This window comes from Diadema antillarum, unplaced genomic scaffold, assembly GCF_040938485.1.
Source record: "Diadema antillarum isolate AM-2024a unplaced genomic scaffold, OU_Dant_1.0 scf00000038, whole genome shotgun sequence".
Classification (NCBI taxonomy): domain Eukaryota; kingdom Metazoa; phylum Echinodermata; class Echinoidea; order Diadematoida; family Diadematidae; genus Diadema; species Diadema antillarum.
The window spans coordinates 3071376-3096063 of NW_027270927.1; the positions used below are offsets into that span (position 1 = coordinate 3071376).

Consider the following 24688-nt stretch of genomic DNA (forward strand, 5'->3'; position numbering starts at 1 on the left):
ATGTGCATTCCTCTTCTTAGCTCCATCTCGCACCTGTCTACCCCCAGAGGCCTGCGGTGAGATGCCACATTTCCTGTACGCAGCGAGAAATTCATGACTGCCTTTCCTGGTGCGAGAAGGTGGGCTCTCCTTACTGAGAGAAAGTGGCATTTCTCATTAGCATACTTTCACATCTTCCGAACATGACTCGGATGTCTCGATATTCAGTCAGTTGGGGCACTGGGTCAGATCATTCAACGTTCGCCCCACCTCCACCCTTCCACCATGTTCTCTAACCACCACAACCATCACGACTCCTGGAGGACCCTTTTTTGGTAGCCAGACCGGCAGACGGGGCAGATCTTGTGCTCGCCAAGGGACAGCTCCTCGAAGGCCTGCAGGCAGCACAGGTGGAAGACGTGTGTGCAGGAGAGGAGGACCGTCTTGCGCTGCCCGCGCCTGGGAGAATCTACCTCCTCGTTGCCCTCGGCGATGTTTCCTAGCGACATGATGCAGATGGGACAATCCTTCTCTCCTCTCTCTACCGCCTGCATGGGAAAAAAAAAAATTAACATCGAAATCAACTGAGAATGAGTACAGCTCCTTTCAAGTTGAGAAGGTGACTGGTGATGTTTAAAGGGAAATTCCAGACCACTTAAAGGTGTGTCTGAAAAGAATGAGTAAAATGTGGCAGGCACAAAAGCGAAATCTTGATAACAAGGAAAAGTAGAAATTACGCGGTGCGTAACATATGTCCCCGCCGGAAGTAGCATTTTGTAACAAAATGTGCAATATAGGTAAAAAATCAAGGTCAAAGGTCAAAGAAGTCAAAGGTCAAAATTCTGTGTAGAAGTTTTGAAGCCCTCACCTAGTGCCATCACATAAAGCAAATGTAATCGAAATTGGGTTAGAAATGGCGAAGGAGTAGCATTTTGTAGCCAATGTACAATATAGGTCAAAAATCAAGGTCAAAGGTCAAAGAAGACAAAGGTCAAAATTCTGTGTAGAAGTTTTGAAGCCCTCACCTAGTGCTATCACATAAAGCAAACAGAATCGAAATCGGGTTAGAAATGGCGAAGGAGTAGCATTCTGTAGCAAAATGCACAATATAGGTCAAAAATCAAGGTCAAAGGTCAAAGAAGTCAAAGCTCAATATTCTGTGTAGAAGTTTTGAAGCCCTCAACTAGTGCCATCATATAAAGCAAACAGAATCGAAATTGGGTTAAAAATGGCGAAGGAGTAGCATTTCGTAGCAAAATGTACAATATAGGTCAAAAATCAAGGTCAAAGGTCAAAGAAGTCAAAGGTCAAAATTCTGTGTACAAGTTTTGAAGCCCTCACCTAGTGCCATCACATAAAGCAAACGGAATCGAAATCGGGTTAGAAATGGCGAAGGAGTAGCATTTTGTAGCAAAATGTACAATATAGGTCAAAAAATCAAGGTCAAAGGTCAAAGAAGTCAAAGGTCAAAATTCTGTGTAGAAGTTTTGAAGCCCTCACCTAGTGCCATCACATAAAGCAAACGGAATCGAAATCGGGTCAGAAATGGCGAAGGAGTAGCATTTTGTAGCAAAATGTACAATATAGGTCAAAGGTCAAGGTCAAAGGTCACGACTGAAATTCTGTGTAGAAGTTTCAAAGCTCCCATGTAGTGCTATCATATAAAGCAAACAGAATCAAAATTGGCTCATAAATGACAGAGAAGTAGCAACTTGAAGATTTTGATCACACACGGACGCACACACGGACACACGGACACACGGACGGACGGACACACGGACACACACACGTACGGAGCCCGTTTCATAGTCCCCTGCTCGAACTCGTTCGGCGGGGACAAAAAATGGATCAAAAGCAAGGGAGTTAAGAAATTTAAAAGATTTGCTCATTTTTGTACAACGGTTCTCAAACAGTAGATCTGAATATGTAATGAGTGAGCTTATGATGTTATCATCTCACAATTTTCCATTGATAGTGTACCAAAAAATGGCAAAAATTCAATTTTTCTGGTTTTTATGTATAGAATATGTTGTTACTCCTGACTGAATAACTTCAAAGAAAAAAATCAGTCAGATATATAGGCATAACTGTGTTTGATGAAAAGCCTGGAAATTTCATGAGTTTATGTACATACCGTGTGGAAAATTGTGAGGGGATGACATCATCCACTGACTATTTGCATATTCATATTGACTGTTCCAGAACTGTTTTGTCAAAATTAGTGAAATTTCTCAATTCTAAATTTTGACATCACAAGCTGTTGTAGTCTTCTCATCTAGCAGTGACTGAGAAGAAACTTCAAAAAGTCACAACTTTTGAATGGATTGTCCGATTTCCCCCAAACTTTCATTGTGTTCTACTAATATTGCTACATTCACTCAATCTACATGTCTATGAAGGTGGACTTGTCCTTCAATGTCCGAGAAATTTGTACATCACAGTATCATACTAGATAACCACTGAATTTACATCCTAACTTGTGATTGAAAGAATAGGGAGACAAGATCTTGGCTTTAACACTCAAAATATGCAATTTGAGTGTCAAAGCCTCTCAAAAGGTGTTACACTATCAACATCAGATGATGACCAATTCACCTTGAACATGTTCTTGTTTTTTTTTCCTGCCTCCCCAAAATGGCACAATTTACATTTTGCCCTATGTTTACTTCCCCCCTCCCCCTGTCATTTAATGAAAAAGTGAAAAAGGAAAAAGTGAGAGGGAAAAAAAATGGTTTGCAAGCAGATGCTCCTGCCTGGCAGAGTTCCGGTGGGAGGAGGAGGAGGAGGGACGGATGGAGGAAGTGATGGAGGAGGGTGAACGACAAGGTCGCGGGAGGTCATCCTCCTTCCAAGAAGCCACATTGGCTTGAAGGGGAGGGGGGGGGGGGGGGAAGGGGGGAGTGGGATGTCATCTGAAAGATGCAGACTACTGCCTCCACTTTGATAAGAGGCGGTTGGGGTCATGAGGGGGAGACTGATGGGTAACAGGAAGAGGAAATAGCTTGCACATGCACGGCTTGGTTTGTCCTTGCCTAAAAAGCAAATGCTAGGCATCTGTGGGTTTTTTTTGGACAGTCGACTTTAATAAGCAAGGTTGACTGTAGGTACATACATATTATATATATATATACACCCTTACATACATGCATGCATATACACAACACTGTACATACATACAATAATCACGCAAACAGTATCAATGTACAGGTAGATGAAATGACAGACAGACAAAAAGAAGGAAAATAAGAACAAATATGACAGCATCAAACACAAAACAAAACAAAACAAAACAAATCAGCGAATGTATCATACAGACTGAAGACATGATCTAAAAAAAAGAGGTCAAGTATAAGCAGATAACATACAGCATGCCGCAGGAGGCATGGATATCTTGACATAATTGTGAAAACATCAAACAAGCATCTGGGACGAGTTGGCCGCAATTTATCCTCGCGCAAAAATTTCCTACAGTTTGCTGCTACAGGACTTGAAGGCAGACACTGGCATGGCCTGCTTCTAACTGGGCAAAGTCGTCCTTGGCAATGGGGAGAAAATGGCAAATGAGTATGTGTGTCAACAGCCCTGAGGAATCTCTTCCACAACATTTATCTCTTGATGTGCCTCTTCACGTATAGCTGCTCTCTCTCGTCGTTGTTGTTTTTTTATCATACCTAGAATTTGGAGGCATCCTTATATAGTCACTGAGATGGGGGAAGATAAATGACAGGAAGGACGTAGAGCACAAATATCCTAGAGCTCTACCTGGCTGCAAATCATTCAGCAACCTTCTTATTCTCATTTTGCCTGGGGGGGGGGGGGGGGGCACTGGGGGAAGGAATACATCGATTGTGTGAAAATGCTAAATGGGAAGCAAGGGGGTGGGGAGATTGGGGGGGGGGGGAAGTGGGGTGCAATCTTTTCCAGGACCTTGACGATGCATACACATTCTGCTTATTCTCGGCAAAGAATACAACTCATTCCGAAAACAGGTGATTTGATTATTATGATTCCACGCTTTCTGGGCTGTTGTTGTTTTTTCTTTTTTCTCCCAGCACCACATTAACACATGAAAGCATGTCCTTGACAGTTCTTAAAATCTTACATGCAATTTGAATTAGCCCATATTCTGCACACATGTACTTTTAACTGAAAAAAACTCCCCTCACCCCACATTATTTCAAAATTTTTATACAAATTTCTAGTCTTTATGGAAATGCTAGAGAATGTTCTGTGAATTCACTTCTTATGACCATGCAAACTAGAAAAGCACTCGGAGAGCACAGACTTCCGCCAAGCCAGCAATTTATTTCCACCCTTACACGCATGCAATTTCCCAAGATAGAAGCATTTTGTTTACGCCATTGCACGGCGCCTTGCCCGAGCAGAGTGCGCTCTTTAGTGTGTGTATGTAAATCTCCAGTACGCGCAGCTTGAACCCCAAGTTCGTTGACCTTATATGACAAAAGATGAAAAATCCTTCAAAAATCCCTAAAAAATCCCAGATCACTACCAAAATTGAATGAGGTGTTCCTTGTGTCAATGCCAACTTTTTATGCCAGTTTCATTTCAATCTGTACAGAAATGGCATCCCACCTTGCAAAAGTCCATCCCAGCCCTTGAAACATTAACCAATTCCATGCCTTAAAGGGACTGTACAGTACTGGTTGAGGTGAGGATTCAGGTTTATATCATTCCTAAGTGAGATAATGAGAAACCTTTTATGAAATATGAAAGAGCAATCATGTAATTTTAAGAAGGATTCAACGTTTATTTGAGGAAAATTGGTTTTCAAATGGCTGAGATATCCAAAAAAGTGATAATAACAAAAGGCGACAGGCCACGTCTTTTATTAGGATCTCTTTGTTTCACCTTGTTTTTGGATATCTCAGCCATTTCAAAACCGATTTTCATCAAATAAACTTTAATTCCCCTTAGAATTACATGCTCTTTGACATCTCAGAGTGGTTTCTGAATATCTCGCAAAACATTAAAAGCTCAATCCTCACCTCAACCAGAACTGTACAGTCCCTTTAAAGCCTTTCTCAAGCTTGAATGACTTGACTATCACATCACTTTTCATAGACAAATAAACAAACAAATAATCAATGATGTCACAGGATCTGTTCATGAACTGTGTTAAATATCATTTAACACAGTTCATTTATAACAACAGCCATATAAATTCTTTTCTCCTGCATACCTTGACACTCATGTTGTAATCACCCCATTTCTCCCCTACCCCAGCTTCTCCAATCCCCGCACCTCTCACTGGCTACCACCTCTCCCCAACTTCCACCTCTCAACCATCCCCATCTCATCCCACCCTCTTTTTCCCATGCCCCACCCTGACCTCTCTCCCCAACCTCCCAGGGTCACCTTCCCAATTTTGATAACCTATCCCCATCTCACCTTCAGCTGTATCCTCTCCCACTCGTCCTCTGCGATGGCCGCCAGAGCAGGCGACGCCTCCAGGCGACGAAAGACGCTGCGGCTCTCCGCCACCGAGCGGTCAATCTGCGAGAGGAACGCGTCCACGCCGACATCGTACGATCTCACGAGGCGGTCGGTGATTGCCTGGAGCTGTGAGGGTGTGCGTAGAAAGGGCATGAGATAGAATGGCAAAACTTGAGGAGAGCCATGCTAACACAGCAAGAAACTTGATACCAACAATTGAGCAACCTGTTGGTTCTGCTCAACAAAAGGGGGACGCCACTGAATTGAGATGGATTTTTTTTCTCTTTTCTTTGGTAACAAAAACTGATGAGATAAGCATACTTAAACATTGCTACCTTAAAGGATATTTCAAATGACCTCGTATGGGAAAGCTATTAAAGCCAAGCAGAATTTACTGTAAAACCAAAAACATTCGTGGCATGAAACATTCGTGACTTGATGTCGACAGCTTTTTCCACGAATTGCTGCCCACTGAAAAATTCAGAGTATACTACATATGTACTGGATTGAGTCAAAAATTTCTTGTGCATCTAGCTTTTGCAAATTGTGGCTCCTCGCAAAATTCACACAAGTTTCATGCATGCAGAAATTTTCTGATTTTACAGTATTACTAGTAACTTACTCATATGTGTGATCTTAATTAAAATAATGATGGGCCTGGAATCCCCTGAAAACTTATGGCACTAATTAACTATACCTATTAAACAGGCATGGGCAAAGAAAAACAAAACAAAACAAAAAAAAAAACCCTCAAAATTTCCTACTAAGCTTCATCAATGAGTTTATCTCACATCTATGCAGTCAAGCATATACTGCTCCTACAACAGCACGTCTTTGTATGTAATGTGTGTGTTTGCCAACAATGCAGGAATTCTGAAGTAATAACAAAGCATATGCTGTATAAGCTGTTACATGTATTTTCATGTACAGATATTTTTGCACATCAGGAGGTCACAGATCTTTTCGCAAGATCTTGTTTCTGCAAATGACACCTACGCAATCTTCAATGCATTGTTACCTTTATAGCACATGGTGTCATTTTTGCATGTTGTTAAATTCACGATCCAACATTCGCTTCGCAAAATTTGTGAAAATTAAACCCACGCGAAAAAAAAACAAACAGCTTAAACTGTATACAGTAATTCCTATCTTATTTCAAATTCTTGGTCTTTCCGGCTCATATACTGCAACAACTTACTACAACAGTAACAATAAAGGAGGAGGACTGCCTGCAAATAATTACTCCCATCGTACTCTTGATACATCCACAGCACTCAAAGAGGGGCCAGCGGCTACCTTCCTCACTTACTCGCTCCCTCCCTCCCCCCCCCCCCCTCCTTCCTCTCTCTATCTCACTCTCTCCAATTACTATCCTCACTACCGGTCAGAGAATTGCAAATCGGATGCAGCCGACACCAAAGAAGGGGGATCGATGGCCAGATATTCAAATATTGCCGGACGGAAGCAAACAATAGCTCCAGGGTGGACAAGAGGAAAACTGAGTGGGGTCAGGCACTCAAAATGAGAGAACTCGCACTGTTGCACACACACCACAATGTTTAATATTATGCAAAATATAGATTCAAGTGCATTCAACAGATTTAGATGGTACAAATCATAAAATCATCAATTTCTACTTAAGTTACATCATAAGGACTCATAAATATTTACATATTGGAATGCTTAAAATCATCACACATGACAGATCTGATTTTATTTAGAATTGTTTGCAAGAATTTGGGTGCAGAGGAAAGAAGAAATTTCAAATAGAAAAGGAGGTGATATGATTATGGCTAGCTTGTCAAAATAAAAAATTAATATTGAAAGACTAGATTCAACAGGATTTGGTCAACTAGGCAATTACATGCTTCTTGAAATGAAAGCTTGGACTCCCATCTTGTGCAGTCAAATATGTTTTTTTCTTCTTTATTAGCACTTGTATGATATGCAGTCTTATGCAGTGTTTGGTCATTTGTGAGTGTATTTTCTAGTTGTCTTCTTTAGCAGGTGTTTCTTTCATTTCACTGCTTTGTTTCACTGCTTAGAAACAATGTATAATAAACTTAGAGGTATGCATGGAATTTGATACACATGAAATAAATTACTATCAAAACTATGTGAAGGCAAGGAAGATATTGTCCCTTGGCCTCCATCTTTCGTTAATAGCCTTGGTGTAACTTAGTGCCACCATATTTCAAAAGGATTCCTCCCAACTGATATATGGACTCTCAAAGAAATTGATAAAAAAACATATGAACACTTACGGCATTGCTTACATTCTATTCTTGACATCTTGATATCCGTAGTCCTTGCAAATAGCAGGAAATGTGCTACAACATAACTCATCTTTCTATTATGTATTGGCATTATGTTTTTTGTTGTTTTTTAACGCGAAAGGACATCAAAGTTAGATATAGTGCTTTTTCAACTAGAATGTCAACAAGTTAGTGTAATAAGACATGAGGGCTCTTCCGGCTATTATTGTTTTGTTGTCTTTTACTCTTTTTTTTCTAACTAATCTCTCTGTGAGTATGTTCTCTATCTCTCTTGGCTCCTACAATGGAAAAGTTGCAGTCCTGAGTTGCTTTATTTATCGCTTCCCTGGCACCCTTCAACCCAAATACTGTCCCCGTCAATTGACAAGAAGGTGAAAGCCCACGTTGCTAGGCAACGCCTATTTCAAATGGACAGGTAAGAAGAGAAGCCTTGCTCAATTGGAATTCTTCAGAGCAGACTTGCATACCAACATGTGCCCCAGTGATTGATCTTTTTCTTTGACAACTTTCAGTGATATACACACTCACCATAAATAACAAGGATGATTACAAAAAGAAGAATACACACATGTGCCATGCATCAGTCAACATTGTTGCCATAAACATAGCCACTGGAATCAGCAAAATATGCTAAGAAGGCCTAGCAGTGCAGTGTCTTAATTCGAAATGTTTGATGTCACACAGTATACAACCCCTACATAAATTAACTCGTTGATTACAGAAACTGGGGCCCTTTTGCATAAAACTCAAAGATTAAACATACTCAAACATAAATCTGGAAAAAAACAACAACATACATTTGTAAAGTTATGTTTGATTTTTTTTTGCACAAAGAGTTATGTTTGATTTCAAAAATGAAAAAAAAAAAAAAAAGTAACCCCGTATCAAATATAAGTTTATGCACGGATAGGTCAGTCATAAATGCTTTAAATCACACATAAGGGCATGAAATCAAACATAAAGTTGGTTTTAATCAACTTCTTGATAACTAACATGGCTGATTTAGTTGTGGAGGAAGAGAATACAAGGCATTTTAGGATGGAGAAAATTTTATGTGAGAGAACTCAGCGTTTTGATTCATACACAGATGAGATTTGAAATTAGAGTGCATCAATCTATAGCATCAAGATGCATAAAAATGTTATGTCTGATATTCAACACAAAATCAAACATTCATAACTTGCTATCAGCCAATTAGAATCAATGGGAGAAAGTGATTATCAAAAGTAGGTTTGTCTACGTACATTCATCAGCTCAAAATCAAACCCAACTTAAGTTTGATCTTTAATATTGACCTTTATGCAACATAATCTATGTTTGATCGTCAGTTAGGTCTGATTCTTACATTTGATTTCGGACTTACGTTTGATTTCAACAAAAGTTTTATGCAACAAGGCCCAGCGCTCTAAATATCAACCCTATGGGAAATTTACACAGTCTCCAGCAGGTAATATGTTGATAGCATTTACAGCTGCAGCGTATAGTTTGAGATTGATGATAAAATTAGATGTGTGTAGGCCTACTCTTCATGGTGTTCTGACAAAGATCTAGACATGTGCACATGTTGTGAACATATTTTTACGGAAAATATTGTCTGTCCAGGCTCACAAGATATCACGTTTACCATCCTTGAGTGCTCGATAAAGGCAGTCAAGTTTGATAAATGCCTGCAAGGAAGATATTTTGACAGGGAGTGCAAAATGTAATCAAAATGAAACAACAACAAAAAAACACTTAAAGCACTACATGGAAGTTTATTGCTGTATTTGTCTGTGTAAAGAACGCTCTTTTGATTGTGCAGGAATAGTAACACAATGGCATTAGATCACAGTTGAATCACAGCTGATTTAAGTTGAAAATGGTAGCCAAAATCAACAAGAAGTTTTAGTCTTAAGAAACTGCAATTTTCTCCCAAACGTTTATCAGCTGGGACATGTGACGCATTGTATAGCCTCCTCGGAGATGTTAGAAAGAAATCCCTTGTATTGAACGTGATGCACTGGACAAATAAGTTTTCAGACCGGTCAGAGAGCGCACTTGTACAATTACTGAACATACATTGTGCTCAACTAATAGCACGATGAGAGGAAAGTCTTTAGTTTCTAAAAGAATACAAACTCCTCAGTGTCTTGTCTAATTCATGACAAGGGGGATTAAACTTGTGAGACTCAAAAAAGAGATACTAGCAGAGGATATTAATATCCAGTCTCACCTATCACGCAACAGGCAATCGGTCAGAAGCAGTAGCATAATGAACAGGAAATGAAACATCCAACCCCACAAAGTAGGAAAACATGATGTAAAGTGATGTAAAAGTCATTTTAGAGACAATGTTCAGGTATAATTTGACACCTTCTTCAACTTGTGGCTTGCAAAACCATAAATCTTCTTCATGGGCCATTCCGTATATTTCATTAGACTGAAATCTTGAAATGCAATGTCAGTATCCTCAATGACACCATTAGTACGAAAGGCATATCCAAGATTTAAAGTAGTTGATTTACCTATAAAACTGAATGAGTCAAAATGTTCACCACATCAAATACATCAATGAAGGCTAACTTGTAAACAGTAATATCCTGCTTGACAACCATTATAACATTTCTGCTGATGAAAAGAAAGCTTCTATGAGAATATGCTAAATCAGACAGAAAAGACATGCACAAGATACATAATATATATTTCCTTGTTGTTCTAGTTGCTCCTAGTTGCCAAACTACTAGGGGATGAACATACTCTCTGGGAAAAATTTAGGCACATTATACAATCAGGACTGGGATTAGGGGAGGGAGGGCTGGCCTGGAACACAGTGCATTGGAAAGAGATCCCTAAAGCACATGGATGTTTGGTTCTAGTAAACTTTCTAAATCAAAACAAACTTCTAAGGCAGATTAGTTAGAGAAGGGAGTGGGGGGGGGGGGGGGGGAGGGAGGAGTAGGGAGGAAGACTTCATCATGATTGCATGCACCTGAAGTGAAATAATTTATCAGGCATACAAACATCCTTCTGGAAGATTTACGTTCATGGCCAGGATAGTAAAAAGCCTCAAAACTGCCTCAGGCAAATAATCCATAAACACTGGTATTGAATTTTAATGGCTGCGTCAGACACAAATCATACATCAGACCCCGTTTCCAACACCTGACAATGTTAAAGGGAAACACCCTTCGGTGTTCTAATATCATTTGACTTTGATGAAAAGAAGAAAGTCAACAAACTGAACAGTACAAGTTCTATTACAGTGGAAAAAAATATCTATCTGTATAAAACATTACAGAATTTGGGAATTTAAAGATTTGTGTGTGTGTGTGTGTTTTTATCTATTGTATGAGGGTAATACTGGAAACAATGATATGGTACATGTATGTATATCAGAAAAGAGAGATGATGTAACTGAATCACAGCTCTCTCATTGAATTTGACATACTGTTCACTGTAAGTTCAATTTTTCATCAAGAATTCAGCAACAACATCCCTCTCCAATTTACAACTTCTCCAGTGCTAGATTATTGGAATTCTAGAAAAATGTCATGTGAGGAATATACATTACTTCTTTTTAAATCTATATCAAGAACAGAAATCCTGTGATATGATGACTTGCTTGCACACATGACTTCCTTGCACATAGTTTTGTAAGGTATTTGTGTCAGCCAATGGGAGGTTTGAAAGGCTATGACATCATTACCTAGATCTAATTTGCATATAACTGTAGATCAAATCATTTCTTTTTTTCTTTTTTTCTTTTTTTCTTTTTTTTTTTGGGGGGGGGGGGGGGGGGGGGACACATGAAACCTTAAAATGCCATCAACTATTTTTTTCCCCGTAATTTCTTATCTGATTGAAATGAAATGCTCCTTTCCCCATTGTTCAACATTTTTCATGATTTTTTTTTTCAACATAAAAAGATCTCAGGCTGAAATTAAATGATTTTTTTTTTTTCACACGTCGCACATATCCTAAGACCCTTATGTTGTGGAGATATGGTGGTTTCCTATGCTTTTTGTGTGTAGAATGCATGGATTTTACAAGTATCATCAGAAGAATGTTCTTTTCTTTTCAGGATTTTCTGATATAATATCCTTTTCGGCTTTCACAATTTATTCTAGAGGACAAAATAATATTAGAAGATAAAATTCAACAAATAGATAATCAATAAAAACAAAAGAAATATGCAAGATTAATGCCCTAATGTGGCAATCAAAATGCAAAATTCATAATTTTGCACACACACATAAATCATAATCAATTACAATTCAATATTAGTGTATCAGGACAACCATCCCATGGCTAAATACTGGTTATAGTAAGATTAGGGTTAGGTTTCGAATTAGAATTTGGGTTATGGTTAGGATTAGGTTCAGGATTAGGTTTAGGGTAAGGGGAAGGGTCTGGGGTAGTTATCCAGGGGGTAATTGTCCTAGAACCAAATATCAGATTTTAATACATTTGCCTAAGATCTCCTTCAGATTACATGACATGCTTTGACCATGCCAAATTTGATTGCTTTTTCTACATGAATGGAGGGAATACTGTTATAATTAGAATTTCTTGAAAAAAAAAAATCATACTTGCATAACTAATTGGAGAAATTATAAATAAAAATACATAAATTTATACATTTGACTATGCATTCTTGTAAAATACATGATGAGACACCAACATGTCTAGTTTGGTCACAATTGGTTGATAAATGGCTAAAAATCTGACGAGGGCCAAATCAGGAAAATGGACCAAAAAACACTATTGACTTGAAATTGTTCTTCCTTATTTTCATCATCTTTTTGTTTTGTTTTGTTTTTGACTATTTGAGCCTTCTCTTGCACATGCTCCAGAATTGCTTTACTTTATTTCATTTGCCTTTATTAAATCATGGCATAATTTGCTGCCTTGTATTAATGAAGAGATAGTGATATAATTGGGTTTAAACAGAATACACATTCCAAAACTTTGCTTTCAGGATTGAAGAAAAAAAAGACACAAAAAATACAAAAATAGCAAAACACACACTCATCGTAACACAAATTTGACATCTTTGCAATCACGGGGAATGCTGTATATGACAGATACTTAATGAGTCTAATTTGTTTTTGCAAATCAGGACTTTTGGACAATTTTATGAGTGGTTAAATTCGCAATTGTGGAGAACAGTAATAAACAGAGAAGTGTTCCAGTGCACACTGCATTCAAGTCGTGATAAGTGTTTACATTTTTTTCATTGGTTGTTCAATTTGCAAATGCCACCCGGCTCGCAAACTTCACAAGAATAAAAATGCAATCTTTTACATTACTAGACAAGTGTTTAGGTTCAGTCTATCTTGCTATCACACAAAATACCAAGGGCTTTGGTCATTTTATGCACTGTCCTACAAGATAAGCTGCATGTTTTAAGATAGAAATTTAGATAATAAACTCTTCCATCATGCATCTCTCTACAGTGTACCTTTGTATGAATCTATTTCTGTGACTCATCTAACTGTTTCCATAATAAAAACCAAAGAAATCAAACAAGAGAAAACTGTAAAAGATGTTGCTTTGGCAGCAAAAAATTTCGACAAACAATTTGAAAAAAAAACCCCAAACCAAACCATTATCAAAGTTCAATATCTTATTCCTTCTAATGTAATTCAAAGTCTAAGACAGTTTTTACAGAAACCTCTGCCTCAAATGTGTTACACTGACTTGCAGTATTTAAAATCTTGCTCTACAAGCTTGCATGTACAAATGTATTTAGATGTCAAAACCATTATTTTCTTTTCTAAAAACTCTCCCAGTGAGGTACTGTACACAGTGAGTGCCCTTTCAAGTTCTGTGATAGGATTTCAAAATACAATGTGACAGCTGACATATCATTAGAAAGCACAAAAAACTAGAGAAGCACTCTGACAGCGCAAACCTCCGCCAAGCAGCTCATTTCCATCACTGATCTTGTTCTTCCACATAGATCAGTGATTTCCACTCATTCTGTGTGCATGCTGAAAATCGCCCGATTTCCCAATATAAAAGTCTTTTGTTACGTCATCAACTTCCAGCTGCGTGGTGCGCCTCACCCTATCAGAAACTACTCATCTTGTTCTTCCATATAAATCAGTGATTTCCACTCATTTTGTGTACATGCTGAAAATCGCCCGATTTCCCAATATAAAAGCCTTTTGTTACGTCATCAACTTCCAGCTGCATGGCGCGCCTCACCCTATCAGAAACTAGAGCATGCAAATTAGTGTGCGTATGAAAACCTTAAAAATGTGCAGCTTGAACTCCCAAGTTCATTGACCCTACCTGCCAAAATATTAAAAATCCTTCAAAAATCTGCAAAAATTGTCGGATCACTTCTAAAATTTAATAATCTGATACTTGTACCATTCTCAACTTTCCATGTAAGTTTCATCCAAATCCGTTCACAACTTTTTTAGTTTTTTTTTTTTTTGCACATAGACAAAAAAAAAAACGGTAATGAAAACATAACCTCCTCCCTTGACGGAGGTAAAAATTCCAGAAAATAGAGTAATTTGTGTGTGTGTGTGTGTGTGTGTGTGAGTGTATTCATTAGTGTAGTAGCAGTGCCTTATGTTCGCAACTCCGAACTTAGCCCCGCCCCACCTTTGCCTCGTAGAACTTCTTTCGGAGATTGGGATCTTTCGGAGGGACGGTCTCACGCAGCTTCTTGTACCACGAGCGGACGACATAGCCTCTCCAGCAGGACTGAATTCTGGAGATATTTCACGCAAAGATGGTCTTGAGAATCAGAACCAATCAGAACCTGTTCCAGGTCCACTTAGAAATAATGAAAATGAAGGATCCACAAGCCAACCAAACTCAACCATTAGCAATTAATGACTTCTGAACCACCACTACAACTGACATAAGGTAATGAATTGGCAAGGTTTATTTGCAACTGACTGAAAAAAAAAAAAAAACCTGTCCACATGATTGCCTTGTCAAAATATTTCCTGTATTCCATGATGTTGAAATCAAATCTCACAGTTATGAGGGCATTTGGGAAGACCTCTAAAAACCTCTACCTGACCTCTCGAAATTTCACTTGAAATTGACTTCATGGTTATGCTTCATCACACAAAGCAGACTGAAAATAATACGACACTGAAGATTTGCTTTACAGTGAAATCATAGAATTTGGCACACACCTTTGACTCTTGGTCTTGACTTGATTTTTCCCAGACTTCATGAATTCTTCGTGCAAGCTTCTCATCTTTACAAATTTTATGGAAAGCTGATGGATTTTTTTTTTTAAATACATGGCATGATGCTTTAACAACGCAAAGCCGAATGGACAGAGGAATAAAATTACAAATTTGAGTCTAAAGACTTTAGGATACTCACAAGAATGGAATCATGCACATTTGCAGCACCAGTCTCATTCTTCAGGTACACTGCAGAGCTATCAAACCTATAAAATGGGACTACTGTCATTTCATCCAAAGTTTTTAAATTTCGAAGATGCATCAGTATGCCTTCCTGTGCTAGATTCACTAACCTTGTTGCGCATTTCTGCCGGTGGTAGCGGGCCCCTTCGTGGATCACCCGTGTCTGATATTCCTGTTTCCTACACATTGGGCATGTCTTGCGGCCGGTAAATCTTTCAAAAGCTTGTAAGCAGTTCTGAACAAGATGAAGAGGGGAAAGGGGAACAAAAGATGTCAAGTCATTGATTTTGTTTGCTGATACGGCAGGTAGTGAATGTAACACCTCACCTCATGTACGTGATGAGAAAGATACTGTGCTAAAAACTGCTTCAAGGAAACAGTGGTGAGAAAATGTTACAATATACAGCACCACATAACATAACGTAGCAACATACAGCAAAATACAGCATGCAGCTGTTGGAATCAGATCACTTCAAGAGAAATTCCATATCATGTTCAAGTTAAACAAGAAATAAGGTAGAAAGGGAACTTTATGAGTTTAAAGGGACTGTACAGTACTGGTTGAGGTGAGGATTCATGTTAATAACATTTCCAATTGAGATAATGAGAAACCTCTTATGAAATATGAAAGAGCATGTAATTTTAAAAAGGATTCACCGTTTATTTGATGAAAATCTGTTTTCAAATGGGCTCCTGGTAAATGAAAAGACATCGAATTTATTCACTGCTATAATGGGGCAGCAAATAATTCCACAGTGGGGAAATGTTGTCACCTTATTGAGTGTTCAGGTGGCAGTATCTATTACATTTAATACAAGTGACCTATGAGATTATCATTTGATGCGGGTTAAAATGTGATGATAATGCATTGATAACTTTGAGCACTATTACTAAATGTCAAATTCACTTAATAAATTAGACAGGGTTTTCTGATTTATTTTGTTTTTGATCTTGACTCCATCATATGTGCACTGTAGCTATGTTTGGACTGACAATGTATTTCTGTCCCTTCTCTTGAGAGAAAAATCACCTGCACAGTCTTGCCAATGCCTTTTTAGTCACTACTACTTTATACATCTGTAAATTGAAAGGAACATAAAGAAAGCCCCTTTCACACATTAGCTGTTCAGATGGTGGTTACCACGGGTTCTCACACCGCTTTGAAGCACATCCAATCCATGGTGAATGAACTTGATCAAACAGTGAATAGGGTCTGAAAATATCATGAGGACTGTTGCATAATGGCAGTGTAACATGGCATTATCAAAGATCTCCCACTGCAAACACAGAGACTGAAGTTCATTATGTGATGAATCGTGATGCCAATGTGTTTTAACACAACCCATTTCAAGCCACGACAGCCAAGAAAAATGAAACATGCATGAAATTTGGTGGTTCTTCCACAGTCCTCATGAATAATTGAATATAAGTGATGGATGGACGGAAATGGAATATTATTTCTCAGTGAAGCTAGGCAGGTTGCTGGACTGCCAAAAACTGCCATCTAAACTGTCCAAGTGTGAAAGGGTCCTAAGGCCTGCTATAACTCTTCATGGCAATGTGAGATGGTGGTCTTCAAGGAAGACAAACATCATGATAAGACCATGTTGCTCAAAATCAACAATGAGGGTGAACATGCATTGGCCAAAACTTAACAGCATCTCTGAGAATCACATACTAAACCTGTACAAAGACATGATCAGACTGAGCTCACAGACTGACCAGCCAAGTGACCAGCAGACTGACCACTGGACTCACCCAATGGAAGACATGCGAACAGGACAGCAGGACCTGAAGATGCAATAAAAAGGAAATTGTGGCTGCATAATTCTTTCTACTTTATAATTAACCCGTTGAGGACGGTTTGATTTTGCTACAGCATGCATTTCCCATAGACACCTGCCCGAGTATACTTGGGACTCGTCCTCAACGGGTTAATGGTGCTAACTTCTATCATTAGAAGAGGGTATATGTAGGACTGAGACAGAAAGACATAGGCATTCAAAACTGTTCTATGAATGATAACATTGATGACTATAGCGATAACAGTAACAACTAGAAAAGCACTCTGAGAGCGCAGACCTCAGTCAAGCAGCTACTTTCCACCGATGATCTTGTAAAGAGATTTTTCTCCTCTCCACCACTGGGGAAGTTCAAAGCTCTTTGGGCTCTTCCATAGAGATCGGTGATATCCACTGATAGGTATACATGCTGAAAAAAAATTGCCCGATTTCCCAATATAGAAGCCTTTGTTACGTCATAAACCCTCAGCTGCACGGCGCGCCTCGCCCTAGCAGAAACTAGAGCACGCACTTTAGTGCGCGCATACAAACCTCAAATACGCGCAGCCTGAACTCCCTAGTTCATTGACCCTACCTGCCAAAATATCAAAAATCCTTCATAAATTCCCCCAAAATTCTCTGATCACTACCAAAAGTTAATCGTTTGTTACTTGTGTCATTCTCAACCTTTCCTGCAAGTTTCATCTAAATCTGTTCACTACTTTTTGAGTTATTTTGCACACGGACAAACTAACTAACTAACTAACAAACAAACCAACGGTAACGAAAACATAACCTCCCCCTTGGCGGTGGTAATGATGCAATATTATCATTATAATGATCACAAAAAAATAAGCATAATAATGATAATAATATTAATGATGATATTTTTGAGAAAAAAAAACAAGAAAAGAGAGAATAATAAGCATAAAGAAAATGTGTTGATTCAGGCACAGAGACATATAACTGCAGCCTTTAAAGATTAATATATGTTTTGCTTTCTATTTGTTTGTCTGTTGTTTATCTATAAATGGCTTTTTGAGTAATTGTCAATTGCTTTCTTAGCCCTTGCTGTCAAACTGAGACACTCACTTGCTGTTCAGTGCCAAAATCCTCCTTGCAGATGACGCAGGGCTGCACCGAATCATCCCTCTTGTTAGACTTGTCCTTGACCCGGGCCCACTCATTCTCAGACAGAGGCTGCTCTGGGGCTTCAACCAGGCCCATTTTTTGAGCTAAAGCAGAGGAAATGAAGATGAAGGAAAATTGATGGAAGGACACTCAAAATTCTGAGAATTAAGGTCTTCTGTATAGATGGGGAGCAGCACATCCCTATAAAAGAGATTAAAAAAAAAATAAACCTGCAAAACGAGCAAAACTACAAAGTTGAATGAACATACATGTAAGACATAATCAGAAAGTTGGAATTACTTCACTTTCAGTAAAATATGATAAATGATATCATATGGGCACTTGAAACTGACAGTCGAGATCATAATATCACTGTTTCTTCCGTAACTTTATTCAATTTTTTGTTCAACCACAGATTCTGTGACTAGAGTTGGCATGTTGTACCTCAGCCACATTCTTTTTTTTTCAATATCCTCCAGAAAAGAGGGTATATACATTTGTAACTCCAATCCACATTATGTCAAACTCGTAATGGCCATACGGTGATAAATTATTACAATCATGGATAACAAAATATAAACAGCAATACCATCATCTTATTTTACCTGGGGGTACTCTCTTCCTATGAGTATCATTCTACTGGGTACTGTCAGTAACATTACCTCAACATTGCTGGGTACACACATGCATACAATCACAAACACACATACAATACAAACATACATACTATGCACATAATGTGTGGAGGCATGTGTGTATACATGTATGCCTGGGTCATGTGAGACAAATCAGGTGGAAACATTTTGTTTGAGAAAATAAAATCCTTTATCTCTTGTTTAGTGGTACACAGCCCAATTGAATTTTGCATCAAATGTGATCATTGTAATACATGAAGATTGTTTATCATTTAATAACTGACATCACAGCTCTCACAGATATGCATTACTTGCTGATTTGCACATCTGTGGAGATTTGATGCTTCAAAATCATGCATTTTGGTGCAAAAAATCATCTAATCCGTAGAAAATCTTCACAAAGCAGGAGAACTACAGTATATCTTAAACTTGCTGTACTGGGAGCTCATCTCATTACTTCAGTACTTTGAATCAGCGCCTACCAGATACTCAGGGGTACTTCCAAAATGCATTACAAATTATTTTTCTATGTCAGATACTTACCGAGTGAGAGTGGCTTTGGCTTTGGGTCAAGTACATATTCCTTTTCTGTCTCTGATTTTTTCGAACTCTTGGAGAGATGGGCATTGCGTCTAGTGTCAACAACGGGCTTGATGTTCCTTGGCGGCTTCTTGGCTGGTGGTGGTTTTTGTTTGGCCTTCTTGAATGGATCGACAAGTGACAGGTTCCTCATCATGTGGTCTTGGATTGCAACAGCTGTAAGGGCAGTGCTGCTGCCCTAGTGGTACAAACAATAGTTCAAATGTTAACTTACTGACCAGTGGTTCTGGCTCACGTTCACTAGAGAAATATCTACATACATGTCATATTTTCACAAGCCCTAAGGAGCATTAAAATCAACAGTCTGTAAACACATTAGAGATTTCATCCTATTGGGTAACTATACACTGCCCTGTTACTGTGCGGGCACACAGCGTCTGGTCGGGCTACCTGTTGTACGTACATTATGTACACTTACAACACTGAAAGCACAGATTTAGCTCAATTAACTGCAATTCATGTTGCTTTTCTCATGTATTGTTTTCAAATGAAACCAAATTTTTTTAGACGTATGTTTTTTCGACTATGTACTAATGTAGCGTTGTGGGAGAAGGTTGACCTGACTGATTGAATCAATAGTTGTTGTTGATTTGTTTTCATCAATGCCTATGTAAAACTTGAACAATTTTCTCTTTAGATTAGTTATCCCAGTCATTTTCATACTCCTGAAAAAAAAAAAAAAAAAAAATATATATATAGGTCTATATATACATATTCATTGGTAACCTCAACAGTTGACAGAAAGATCGGTCTGTATCTGGTCGTCAAGATACATGAACATTTCGCGGAGACTGCGTCTGGCTTCACGGATCCCCTCCTGTCTACTAGTAGTAGTACTACGGAGAGCGATAACGTCAAACAAACAAGAAAATTAATAAAAGACTCCTCCAGACAGACAGATCTTTCTGTCTACCTCAACAGCGACCCCAAGTTACTGGCTACATTGCTACAGTGCTCTGCAACGGGGTTAAATCAATTCATAGGGTGGCAGGGCCAGGGACTAAACTCAAACAAAGTGTAAGAACAGTGAGAACAAAGAAGCTACAGATCTCAGTCTAACGTTAGTGTTTAATGTCTTGCCCTTGCCTTGGTCTTGTACACAGTCAATTAAAAATTGTGACAGACCTATTGTGCACAGGACAAAGAGATTTTTCTCCTTCATAAGCTCTTTGGTACAGGATTAGAACTAGGTAACATTACTATGGTCGGAGTCATTACACACATCAAAACTTATTTAAATTCTACCAGCAGCGAACACTACGGATGGGTCTACGCACCTCACGTCTTGTATTTTTCATAAAAGTGTAAGGAAAATACTTGCCTTCGTTGGTTTAGAAGTGTTCTGACTATACACAGCTGACCTTTTATGATGTTGAGACCCCATTGTCGACAAAGAAAAATCAAAGTATAGAGGTAAGACTGCAAAACGTCCGGTGTCAAAGGGCTTTTATCGTCTCTTCATGTTCGGACTTTCCCAATCCAAATCCATTTGTTGTCATTACCTACCGCATCATCACCCAGTGCATAAAAAGCTTGCTGCAGCTGCAGCGCTACGACGTGCAGCGATGCAACCGTAGGACATCGTTTTATGAATTTGCCTCCCTCTATTGGCAAGATAACGGTCATACTGAATTTTCGATTGCAATGGTCTTCTCATAATCCCAAAAATCTGTGAATAAACATAGCATGTTAAAAATACAAAATTATAAAAATACACGAAAGTCTCAATGTATTTCGTCTTACATATCTAAGTCGACGAACTTATTTCACTCCAGTCCTGAAATTTGAATGTGGAGGTCAATCTCATGATCTGCTCAAATTCCGATCAGAAATCACTAATGTGGGTTGAGTGAATATAGCAATATCAGTGGGGGCCAAAGAAGGAGCTTTCACGTCGCGGTCCCTGTCAGGAATTCCTCCTGCGAAACCTTCTACCACACTACACAACTACTAGTACATTACAATGGCTACCAACGACCGATCTGTTGATGAGCGCCAGCGTCATAAACATGGGTCCATATCAGGACCGGCCCTGAGTATCATCTCATCCAACATTGAAGGTCTCACAGGCACCAAGCAGGATCTTCTGGCTAACCTGTGTATAAAGAACAATTGTGACATTCTTTGTCTGCAGAAGACACATAGTGGGTCTTCACGTATTCGTCCACGCATCGCTGGTATGACCGTCATAGCGGAAATACCACATGACCAGTATGGCAGCGCAGTTTTTGCACGCAATGGCCTGATTGTGGATAAGTTTTCTATGTCAGACACGGACAACATTGAAGTCCTAACCATTGGGCTTATGGGGATTTCTGTAAGCTCCATCTATAAACCTCCAACTCAGACTTTCTGCCTACCTCCAGGAGTCACAGATGGCCGAGTTAATGTGGCTATTGGTGATTTCAACAGTCACAACATCATCTGGGGATATGGAGAAACCAACGAAGACGGCGAACTTGTGGAGAATTGGTCCGATGCAAACCAGTTGTCACTTATTCATGATGCAAAACTTCCCTCCTCCTTCAACAGCTGTAGATGGAGACGTGGCTACAACCCTGATCTTGTGTTTGTATCAAACAGCATCGCTCAACAGTGTGAGAAGGTTGTGCTTGATCCTATCCCACATACCCAACATCGACCAATCGGGCTGAAGGTGAATGCAGCTATTACTCCCCGCACAGTTCCCCTTCGCAGACGTTTCAACCTGAGGAAAGCAAACTGGGAACAGTTTGCCGTAGACCTGGATTCATATCTTCAGGACCTGCCTGCCCTTCCTACCAACTACGATACCTTTGTAGAGTTGATCAAGAAATCATCAAGGAAAAATATCCCACGAGGATGCCGTACAAGCTATACACCAGGCTTGACAGATGACTCCAAGGTGCTGTATAACGAATATGTCAGGCACTTTGAGGCTGACCCCTTCAGTGCTGACACACTTGAATGTGGGGAAAACTTGACCACTGCCATTATGGATAGCAGACGGAGGAAGTGGCAGGAATTCATTGAATCAACAGATATGACCCACAGCAGCAGGAAAGCTTGGAAAACGATTCGGATTCTTGGGAACGACTTTACGAAATCCCAACCAAGGCCTCAGGTTACTGCTGACCAAGTCGCCCACCAACTCCTTGTGAACAGCCAGGGTAACCCTAACCACCACCCAAGAAGAGCCAAGCTCCCCCAAAATGCTGAGACAGCTTCCCAAGGGCCATCTGACTTCACAAGACCTTTCACCATGAATGATCTGTGTGGTGCTACCAAAGCAATGAAGAGTAATAAGGCAGCTGGATTAGATGGTATCCTCTGTGAGCAGATCAAACATCTTGGACCTGTTGCACTCCAGTGGCTGCTTGACATGCTGAACAAATGTCTGAGTGACAACACCTTGCCAAAGCTATGGAGGAATCCAGAGTGGTCGCCTTACTCAAACCAGGCAAAGACCCAGCCAGCCCAAAGAGTTACAGACCTATCTCCCTGCTCTGCCACACATACAAGCTCTTTGAAAGGCTCTTACTCAACCGTATCGCCCCCTTTGTAGATGAGCTCCTCATTCCCGAGCAGGCAGGCTTCAGGCTAGGAAAGTCCTGTACTGGCCAACTGTTGAATCTCACACAGTACATCGAAGATGGGTTTGAGGGAGGGCTGATAAATGGAGCAGCTTTTGCTGATCTCTCTGCGGCCTACGATACAGTGAACCATAGGATTCTTACAAGGAAAGTCTTTGAGATGACCAAGGATGTCAAGCTGACACAATTGATCCAGAACCTGCTTTCAAACCGGCGATTCTACGTGAATCTGAATGGTACCCGCAGCAGATGGCGGAGACAGAAAAACGGTCTCCCGCAAGGAAGCGTCCTTGCCCCGCTTCTTTTCAACATCTACACGAATGACCAACCAATCCATCCAAGTACAAGGAGCTGCCTGTATGCTGATGATCTCTGCATTGCCTCACAGAAGCAATCCTTTGAAGAGGTGGAAAAAGCACTCAGTGATGCTCTGGCAGGTCTAACTCCTTACTATGCCGCAAATCACCTACGTGCAAATCCTGAGAAGACTCAACTTAGCGTCTTCCACCTTAAGAACAGAGATGCTAACCGACAACTGAGGGTCAGATGGTATGGAAAATGGCTTAAACACACCAATAAGCCGATATATCTAGGCGTCACACTGGATCGTTCCCTTACTTTAATACAAGGAGCACATTGCCAAGACAAAGGCAAAAGCTGGAGCAAGGAACAGCATATTGAAGAAGCTTGCTAATACAAGATGGGGAACAGATGCCAAAACTATCCGCGACCACCACAGTTCTTGCTCTATGCTTCTCCACTGCCGAGTATACAGCCCCTGTCTGGTGTAGGTCATCCCATGCTGCAAAGATCGACCCAGTCCTGAATGCAGCTTGCAGAGCTATCTCTGCATGTCTGCTACCAACAAGAGTAGATGACCTTTACTTACTGTGTGGTATTGCCCCACCACACATCAGGCGAGAGGTCTCAGCACAGATGGAGAAAACCAAGCAAGAAGTTAACCCTCGCCACCCACTCTACAATCGTGAACCTGCTAAAAAGAGACTCAAATCCAGACGCAGTTTTCTCCATTCAACCGAATCCCTCGATGGCACCGCCCACGGTCGAAGGCTTACCCTATGGTCCAACCACCTCCAGTCTGTGACGCATAAGCTCTCCTATGGACCAAGTGAATCACTCCCTCTGGGTTCAAGTGAGGCATGGCCCACCTGGTCATGCCTGAATCTCCTACGGACAGGAACAGGACGATGCAAAGTTCTCATGCAGAAATGGGGCTACAATATGGATGGAGAAACTGCTTGCAACTGCGGGCAGGACCAGACAATGCAACATCTTTTGGTCTGCCCCCTCCTACCAGAGCCATGCACTGTCAATGATCTGGAGACTTTCAACACCAAGGCCAGATCCTGCGCTCTGCACTGGACAGGACTTGTGTAGTGACTCGAGAAAAAGTAGAGGAACACAGAGAAAGTTTGAGGGAAATCGTTTAAAGGTTAATTTTTAAGGCAGCCATCATTTGATTTGGAGACTACAATTTGTGACGTCACGTGTTAAGAACGATATAAAGGAAATACAAAGAAAATTCAACACAATTATTTTCACTTTTATGGCATGATGAAAGAACATTTACCTTACTTTCAGATAGAAGGAGAAATAGTATTAACATTAACATTATGTCGGTAACAAGTCGAGGTAATGTGCACTTTCCGTGGTTCTTGTGAAATAAAATGTTAATATTGTTTATGTAAATGATGTTCATTTGGAAGTTTTGCTGAGGGTGATTGGCCCCAGAATAAAATCAGAGCACTGCCATGCTTCTTCGCGATCAACATAATACTCATGCCCCAGTCACATAATGCTCTGCGTCCGGCGTTACGTCCAAAAAAGTCATTTTTTCCGCGGACCCCCGCGGATCCT

The 24688-nt window shown here is 39.9% G+C and overlaps 1 protein-coding gene across 1 annotated transcript; it reads right to left on the reverse strand.

The window, feature by feature from the left end:
* Nucleotides 1-287: 287 nt before the first annotated feature.
* LOC139709784 (RING finger protein 32-like) lies at nucleotides 288-20622 on the reverse strand. The gene is made up of 8 exons (XM_071621748.1): nucleotides 20560-20622; nucleotides 19182-19416; nucleotides 17965-18107; nucleotides 16850-16882; nucleotides 15202-15326; nucleotides 14307-14415; nucleotides 5389-5559; nucleotides 288-527 (listed from the first exon to the last, which is right to left on the reverse strand). The coding sequence occupies exons 1-8, from the start codon at nucleotides 20620-20622 to the stop codon at nucleotides 288-290; spliced, it is 1119 nt and encodes a 372-aa protein (XP_071477849.1).
* Nucleotides 20623-24688: the final 4066 nt, after the last annotated feature.

Excerpts from the sequence above, each read along its gene's own strand:
- LOC139709784 (XM_071621748.1), bottom strand. The coding sequence starts at position 20,622 with ATGGGGTCTCAACATCATAAAAGGTCAGCTGTGTATAGTCAGAACACT. Across the intron at positions 16,883-17,964 it reads ATTTTGGCACTGAACAGCAA|GTCCTGCTGTCCTGTTCGCA; the intron begins GTGAGTGTCTCA and ends TTGCATCTTCAG. Across the intron at positions 5,560-14,306 it reads AGAAGTTCTACGAGGCAAAG|CTCCAGGCAATCACCGACCG; the intron begins GTGGGGCGGGGC and ends ACACCCTCACAG.